General features: G+C 40.0%; 2 protein-coding genes across 3 annotated transcripts; both read left to right on the plus strand.

Moving 5' to 3' along the window:
• The first annotated feature begins 537 nt into the window (after positions 1 to 537).
• LOC144071256 (carboxypeptidase A1-like) lies at positions 538 to 3,618 on the plus strand. The gene is made up of 11 exons (XM_077596189.1): positions 538 to 605; positions 752 to 833; positions 929 to 1,063; positions 1,363 to 1,467; positions 1,540 to 1,641; positions 1,822 to 1,923; positions 2,116 to 2,226; positions 2,392 to 2,482; positions 2,807 to 3,006; positions 3,083 to 3,167; positions 3,354 to 3,618. The coding sequence occupies exons 1-11, from the start codon at positions 538 to 540 to the stop codon at positions 3,539 to 3,541; spliced, it is 1,269 nt and encodes a 422-aa protein (XP_077452315.1). The 3' UTR covers positions 3,542 to 3,618.
• A 311-nt stretch (positions 3,619 to 3,929) lies between these two features.
• On the plus strand, positions 3,930 to 7,882 carry LOC144070825 (carboxypeptidase A1-like). Of its 2 annotated transcripts, XM_077595259.1 has the most exons (12): positions 3,930 to 3,953; positions 4,530 to 4,792; positions 5,280 to 5,361; positions 5,456 to 5,590; positions 5,698 to 5,802; positions 5,882 to 5,983; positions 6,244 to 6,345; positions 6,416 to 6,526; positions 6,688 to 6,778; positions 7,136 to 7,335; positions 7,405 to 7,489; positions 7,638 to 7,882. In XM_077595259.1, exons 2-12 carry the CDS (start codon positions 4,713 to 4,715, stop codon positions 7,823 to 7,825), a joined length of 1,281 nt encoding a protein of 426 aa, XP_077451385.1. In that variant the 5' UTR covers positions 3,930 to 3,953; positions 4,530 to 4,712; the 3' UTR covers positions 7,826 to 7,882. The 2 variants fall into 2 exon arrangements, with proteins under 2 accessions (XP_077451385.1, XP_077451383.1); XM_077595257.1 differs by lacking the exon at positions 3,930 to 3,953 and having other exon boundaries at positions 4,451 to 4,792.
• The last annotated feature ends 15 nt before the right edge of the window (positions 7,883 to 7,897 follow it).

The following is a 7,897-nucleotide window of genomic DNA, read 5'->3' on the forward strand; positions in this document are numbered from 1 at the left end:
AACAAGGCTAGTGGGTGTGCCAAGCACAGATTATTATTTTAGTAGTTTTATTAGTAGTATTTATTATTATTATTATTATTATTATTATTATTATTATTGTTTTTGTTATTATTATTATTACTACTACTATTATTATTATTATCATCATCATTATCATCATCATCATTATTATTATTATTGTTGTTCCTATTATTATTATTATTATTATTATTATCACTAATATTATTGTTATTCTTATTATTATTATTATTATTATTAATAATATATTCTATATATCCAAGGGCTCATGTTAGATCCAATATTAAAGATGAATGAATAACTGAAGTCGTATTTACTAAGAATATTGAGTTCAAAGCATAAACTGGTTTAATTAAGTTAATTAAACATAAAAAATTGAAAAGCCAGAAAACTGGTTGCGTTAAAATTTCAAGTTCAAGAGGGTTTTTTTCATGTTGTATAAAAGCTGGTGACTCTCCTCCCTGCCCTTGGGGAGGTAAGGAGAGCAAGTGGATCTGAGTGGGACTCTTGAATTCTGTCATGATGAGGTTCTTGCTCCTGTTGACCACTCTACTGGTTGCCGTGCTGGGCAAGGAAAGGTTCGAAGGGTGAGTTAATGCCCTGTGGGCCTGTAATTGTGTGTTCTCGAAAGCATTTTGCTACACCTGAGGCTTTTGAAAAAGCACTGTTTATATAAAATGTAATTGAATTTTTGTAAAAATAGTGTGCAATCTACCATGTGGTGTGTTCAAAGACATCAGGTTCTTCGTATGGTGCCAAAGAATGGAGCGCAGCTGTCTCTTCTGAAAAAAATGGAGGAGATGGAACAGTATGGGGTGAGGCAGTGTCCCTTAACAGGAACATAAAAATACACAATTTCTATGACACATATAGATAAGGTCACGTGGGTGTGTACTTGTGTGTTTGTCAGGTGGACTTCTGGAGGAAGGCAGGTGACGTGGACGCTCACGTGGACATCAGAGTGCCCCCAGAAAGTTTGGAAGTTGTCACACGTTTCCTAGAAAGCAACAACATTAAATTCTCAGTCATTATTGAAGACCTGCAGGTCACACGGCCTTTCTGATTAGTCGCTTGTTTGTTCATTAGTAGGAAATTTATCATTTGGATTCATGCCTGCTAAGTGCTTCTTTGGCGTTACTCTTTTTTTACTTTTACAATAACTTTCCCTGTTTGTTAAAGGTTAGTAGGTATGTTTTTGTGAGTTTAGTACAACTGATCGTTATTTGTGGAATCTTAGTTTAGTCATTGCTTTTGGAGATCTTGCTTAATTTTTGTGGTTCAAACATTTAGGGTGTAGATTTTTGCTTTTTAATAGCTGACATGCGAGTTGTTGTTTTTCGTCAGGTGGTCCTGGACCAAGAGCAGAAGGAGATAGATTTGTTTGTCTGTGAAACCGAGTCCAGAAACACCGATAACTTTGACTTCCACAAATACCACAGCATTCGCGAGGTGCCACTCGTTTTTAAATTGTTAGCGTTGGGTTTTATTTTTGGATTCATCTTGCTCACATGATGGTTTCAGATATACTGCTTGCAGGACTTGTTGGTGGCCGAGAGTCCTGAACTGGTCAGCAAGGTGGTGATTGGTCAAAGCTACGAGGGACGTCCGCTCAATGTGCTCAAGGTAACAATGCTTGAGAGGGAGTCGAGTGCATAAAAACTAGTCTGTGAATTAGTAAATGTGTCATTTAGTTGGACTGATAGAATATTATTATAGTTTTAGTTAGTGAGCAGTGTTGGTGTAATCCTTGAAAGCTTTTTCTTGACAACAACATTCAACAGAACATTTTTATAACATTCGTAGTTCAGCACTGGTGGAGTCAACCGACCTGCCAACTGGATTGACACGGGAATCCACTCTCCTGAATGGGTCACTCAGGCTAGCGGCACCTGGTTTGCCAAGAAGGTGAATTTAAGACTCTTGGCTTCTGAGTCTTATTTAGTAAATGCACCTAAAATCTAGCAAAAATTAGGCAGAAGAGGAATAATTACATGACTAGACACTTTTTTTCAAATCTAATGACAACGATATGTGTAAAAAAAGGAAATAATGGTAAATGTGTGCACAGTTATACCAACATCGATGCATTACTTTCAGATTGTTGACGACTACGGTCGCGATCCTGTCCTTACCGCCATCCTCAACAAGATGGATATCTTCTTGGAGATCGTCAGCAATCCTGATGGCTTCCACTACACGCAAACAAGAGTGAGTCCACATTCCAACAATAATAAAAATAATTAAGAAAGATGATTCAATGCCAGCCATCCCTGTTCAAAAGGCTTGGATGTCTAGCTCACTGTCACACATAAACGTTTCGAGTATTACCAGCTACACTCCTGATATTTTTCAATGTTGGGTCTATGTTTCCAGGATCGCATGTGGCGTAAGACCAGGAAGCCCAATCCTGGTTCCCACTGTGTGGGGGTCGATGCGAACAGGAACTGGAACGCTGGTTTTGGAGGTATTTTCTCACAGTAACATCAGAAAAACCGACCCTTTTGTTAATCAGATGTTTGTCAACCACTTGTTTGTACTTGAAATAGTTTAACATACTATAGCTTTCTTAGACATTTTCCATCAACTAAACTAACAGAAAATTGAACCTAATCAAAAATGTCCAACTATATAAACACTGACTAATTAATACGTTTTAATTATCTTGAAACCTTTGTTATTAAATTAATAAGTGAACAGTACATTAGTCACTTAGTAAGTCTTGTACAGTACTCCCGTGATCTGAGACATTATTGCTCAGTGGCGGAAAATCTCTTTTCTCCTCCTTTAGGCCTCGGTTCAAGTGGCAGTCCTTGTTCGGAGAAGTACCATGGGCCGCATCCACACTCTGAGACGGAGGTCAGCTCCATCGTGAATTTCGTCAAGTCTCACGGAAACATCAAGTCTTTCGTTTCCATCCACTCATACTCGCAGATGCTACTTTACCCCTATGGATACACTGCGACACCTGTCAAAGACCAGGCGGAGCTAGTAGGTGTTTGACCTAAACCATGACGCTACTGTACGTGTTATGGTCTATGTCTATGTTAAGTTTATTCTTGTGCAGCACAACTTGGCCAAGAAGGCCATCACTGCCCTGGTTTCACTTTACGACACTCGCTACCAGTATGGAAGCATCTTCAACACAATCTGTGAGTTTTTCTTTCCATTCATGTCCACCAGTCAGTTTGACAGATTGGCCCTGGTGGTCCAAAGGTCAGTCATGGGACATTCACAAGTCCATTAAATGTGTTCAGACAACAGCATTTTTTAGTAGTTGCAATTCTACTTGGTAATTGATTGGGTGCAAGACTTTTTAATTTTCTGTGGCATTCCAGACCCGGCCAGTGGTGGGAGCACCGATTGGGCGTACAATAACGGAATCAAGTACTCATTCACCCTCGAACTGCGTGACATGGGACGCTACGGGTTGCTGTTGCCTGCCAACCAGATCATTCCCACTGCTGAGGAGGCGTGGGTTGCACTTATGGTCATCATGGACCACACCTCCAAAAACCTCTTCTGATGTGCACACTATTCTCTAATGGGGGAGGGAGGTTATCCATACAAAAAAGCAAAGGGGCCTGAAAGTAAAGTAGTAGTGTTAAATATTTTTAATTAGTATTTATTTTACAACTTTGTAGCTGTGATCAGGCAGAGAATATTGATGTTAATGTGAGCCTTTTTGAAATGTCAGAAATGCCACAACTTTCACCTTTTTGACTCGTTCGTTTTTTTAATAAAATCTTAGTTGAGAAAGTTTACAAGAACTTTTACCTTCTTTCTCTTCACCCTACCAACTGTTTTGCATTTAACAGCACACATACAGCAATCTTTCAGGGTTGAAAAATAAAAAAAGGAAGTTCTGGGTGGAACTGCTGTCTCATTGTAACAAGAAGACAAATGTTGAATGGCCTTCAGACATCTTCTGTGAACAGGTATGTACTGGCATCAATGTGTCTGTGTGTGTACTTGTGTGACTGTAGCAGGTGTTTTTACGGAATCACATGCATGAGTTTACTTGGCTATCAGCGGCCTTACGTAAGGCAAAACTGCTCCAACTTGTAAGCAATTTTAATGTTGTTTTTCTTGTCAAATAAATTTGTCAGAGTCAAAAGAATGTCCAATGTTTGAACATTTTCTAAGTAAATGTATTGATTTAAGATTAGAACTTATAAAAGTGAGCTAAAGTATGTTTAGAGGAATACTCCTGATGACATTGCAGTTGTAGAAAAAATATTTTTTGGGAGAGATGCCATACTATGACATTATATCTCAATATTACCTTTTACGGACATGCAGAACACATTATGAAATGCACTTCCTTTTTGTTTTGCTACTTCTGTTTAGTCACAATAATAGTATTGGTGGTTGTTTAATAATTACTGATAATAGCTATTGTTAGTAAGGAATGTATTTGTTTGTAATTACCAAATGATCAAAGTGATTGTGAAAGTGAAAAATATATAGTAAATGAAGTGTAATGGTTGTTGTTTTTCTCTTGCTTTGAGCAGATTCAGTGTCAGGAGTGGGGAAACTTTCAAAACCAGCGGAGGCTGGAGGTTGGCGTTCCAGGTGGCATCTGGTGTGTGAATCGGTGCAGCTGGTGAAACTCCTCCCTGCCCTTGAGCAAGGTGACATTGACCCGCCCCTGGTGGGTCCATAAAGGACCGAACCAGGGAACCCGGGTGGGATTCATGAATTCTGTCATGATGAGGGTCTTGTTCGTGTTGGCCACGCTGCTCGTTGCGGCGCTCAGTAAGGAAACGTTTGAAGGGTGAGTTGACGCCCATTTTTATGGAATTCTAAACATACCTTCTGAAAATTGGTAATATGCTATGGAGTAGAGCCTATGATGAAGTCCACACAAAAGTCACAGAAACTACCCAGTGTTTTGCGATATTTTTGAGACCTAGAAAAAAATGGATATATTTTTGAAACAAAATGTGGAGAAAAGGATGATGCTATATTTGTGTTGAATTTTTTTTAACCCATCCACTGCAGTCTAATTGGAAAATTGCATTTGTTTATATTACAGTTGAATATTTTTTTGATCTGTTCATAAATAACAATACAAAAAAAGCTTGCTACTTTTAAAATGTGAAAAATGTTGACTTGAAATTTGATGTTCTTTTCATGCTTGTGATGTGTTGTGTTCTACAAGCCAGAAAGTCTTTGCTACAGCTGGTGTATTGTTGAAACGCTGTTTCAAATAAACTAGATTTATGTACAAATATGTACAATACTGTGTGGGCTTTTCAAAGACATCAAGTTCTCCGCACGGTGGCAAAGGATGAAGCGCAACTGTCTCTTCTAAAGAAAATGGAGGACATGGAGGAGTATGGGGTTAGGAATTCCTAAACAAGAATATAAAACTATACCATTTTATGGCTATTGTATTGATAATCTGTGTGTGGTTATTCATGTGTGTGCTTGTCAGCTGGACTTCTGGAAAGAGGCCAATGATGTGGATGTTAACGTGGACATCAGAGTGCCTTCAGGAAGTCTGGAGGCTGTTAAACTTTTTCTGGAAAGCAATGACATCAAATTCTCAGTCATGATTGAAGACCTGCAGGTAAGACTGACCTCTTCTTAGTTAATTAGTCTTTTTGTTCTTCAGTGAGATGCTTGTTTGGTGAATTTCCTATTTGTTGTTGTAATGTGTAAGTTGTTGTTCTTCAGGCGATCCTGGATGAGGAACTAGAGGAGATGGATGCCTCCGCCCGTGTTGCCGAGCCCAGAAACACTGATAACTTCGACTACTCGAGATACCACACCATCTCCGAGGTGTCGCTTAATGCCCATTTTCACTTGAAGCAACAGGTTGCTTTTTGTTGGACTCACCTTTCTGACGTGCTGGTTTTAGATATACGGGTTCCAGGACATGCTGGTGGCCGAGAATCCTGGACTGGTCAGCAAGCTGGTGATTGGTCAAAGCTACGAGAATCGTCCTCTCAATGTGCTCAAGGTAATAACGCTAGACAAGTGCATGAAACCTAGTTTCAGGATTATAAAGTGTGTATATATTAGTTTGACTTACGTCTGACAAGGGGACCAGTCTAGGGTGTAGTCTGCCTTTCACCCAAAGTCAGCTGGGATAGACCCCAGCAGCCCCTACAACTCTTACAGTAGATGAATGAATGAAATGAGGTTTTGGAGCAAGTTTGTGATCTTAAAAGCCTTTTATTGACAATAGCATTTAACACAACACTTGTTTATTGTTTGCAGTTCAGCACAGGTGGAAACAAGCGTCCTGCCATCTGGCTCGACACTGGCATCCATTCCCGTGAATGGGTCACTCAAGCTAGCGGGACCTGGTTCGCCAAAAAGGTGAAGAAAGGAGTTTAGCGTGAAATATTTCTCCAGCAATGGTTTTATTTAGCGAAGCATTTTTTTTTAGATCGTGACTGACTACGGTCGCGATCCCGTCCTCACCGCCATCCTCAACAAGATGGATATCTTCTTGGAGATCGTCACCAATCCTGATGGCTTCCACTACACGCAAACAAGAGTGAGTCCACATTCCAACAAAAAAATCATTAAGAAAAATGATTCAATACCAGCCATTTCTATTCAAAAGGCCTGGGTTCTAACTCACAGTCACACAGAAAAGTTTTGAGTATTAACAGCTACACTCCTGATATTGTTCAATATTGGGTCTAATGTTTCCAGAATCGCATGTGGCGTAAGACCAGAAAGCCCAATCGTGGTTCCTCTTGTGTGGGAGTAGATCCCAACAGGAACTGGGATGCTGGTTTTGGAGGTAACGTCTCCCTTTAACAAATGTAGCCTTGTGACAATTGTGACAATATTAGCTAATAAACCATCTCTTTTGTTTTTCACATTTTAGGTTAGATTGTTGGCTGGTCCTTTGTTCTTTCAGTAGTTTTAAATATGAGATTTCAAACACACATTCTATTATTTTTAATCCCATTATTGCTGGATCTCTATGTATTTATTATTAACCAGTAGTCAATCAGTTGTTCCAAACATCATTTTTTATTTTTGTTAGTTCCTCATTATTTACTCCCTCTAAGTTCACAAGCCTTCTCAGTGGCATAAAATATTCAATATGAATCACTAGTGAAAAGTAACATTAATATTCTCCATCATTGTTTAGGTCCTGGTGCTAGTGGCAGTCCTTGCTCGGAGACGTACCGCGGCCCGCGGGCACACTCAGAATCGGAGGTCAGCTCCATTGTGAACTTCGTCAAGTCTCATGGAAACATCAAGTCCTTTGTCTCCATCCATGCGTACTCGCAAATGCTGCTCTACCCCTATGGATACACCAGGACACCTGTGAAGGACCAGAAAGAGCTGGTAGATCATCACAAATCATTGATGATGTACGTGTAATTTTGTATGTTCATTCTATTGATGCTTGTGCAGCACGATTTGGCCAGGAAGGCCGTCACTGACCTGACTTCCCTTTACGGCACTCGCTACCGATATGGAAGCATCATCAACACAATCTGTGAGTTTCTTTTAATGTCCACTTTGACGCTGTCGGTCTTGGGACATATCCAAGTCCATTCAACGTGCTCAAACAGCAAATATTTAATGGTTTCATTTCTACTTGGTAGTTGAGTTCAAGCCGTTTAATTTTCTGTGTGGCCTTCCAGACCAAGCCAGTGGTGGAACCATCGACTGGACCTATAATCAAGGCATCAAGTACTCGTTCACGTTCGAGTTGCGTGATACTGGGCGCTATGGCTTCATCTTGCCTGCCAACCAGATCATCCCCACTGCCAAGGAGACATGGCTGGCCCTCATGTCCATCATGGACCACACCTCCAAAAACCTCTACTGAGGTGCACACCGTCGTCTGCTCGAAAAGTGAAGTCATCAATACCAATAAAGCAACAGTCAAGGGAAAAAAAGA

This window comes from Stigmatopora argus, chromosome 3, assembly GCF_051989625.1.
Source record: "Stigmatopora argus isolate UIUO_Sarg chromosome 3, RoL_Sarg_1.0, whole genome shotgun sequence".
Classification (NCBI taxonomy): domain Eukaryota; kingdom Metazoa; phylum Chordata; class Actinopteri; order Syngnathiformes; family Syngnathidae; genus Stigmatopora; species Stigmatopora argus.

Excerpts from the sequence above, each read along its gene's own strand:
- LOC144070825 (XM_077595259.1), top strand. The coding sequence starts at position 4,713 with ATGAATTCTGTCATGATGAGGGTCTTGTTCGTGTTGGCCACGCTGCTC. Across the intron at positions 6,346-6,415 it reads GGACCTGGTTCGCCAAAAAG|ATCGTGACTGACTACGGTCG; the intron begins GTGAAGAAAGGA and ends ATTTTTTTTTAG. Across the intron at positions 7,336-7,404 it reads TGAAGGACCAGAAAGAGCTG|CACGATTTGGCCAGGAAGGC; the intron begins GTAGATCATCAC and ends ATGCTTGTGCAG.
- LOC144071256 (XM_077596189.1), top strand. The coding sequence starts at position 538 with ATGATGAGGTTCTTGCTCCTGTTGACCACTCTACTGGTTGCCGTGCTG. Across the intron at positions 2,227-2,391 it reads TCCACTACACGCAAACAAGA|GATCGCATGTGGCGTAAGAC; the intron begins GTGAGTCCACAT and ends CTATGTTTCCAG. Across the intron at positions 3,168-3,353 it reads AAGCATCTTCAACACAATCT|ACCCGGCCAGTGGTGGGAGC; the intron begins GTGAGTTTTTCT and ends GTGGCATTCCAG.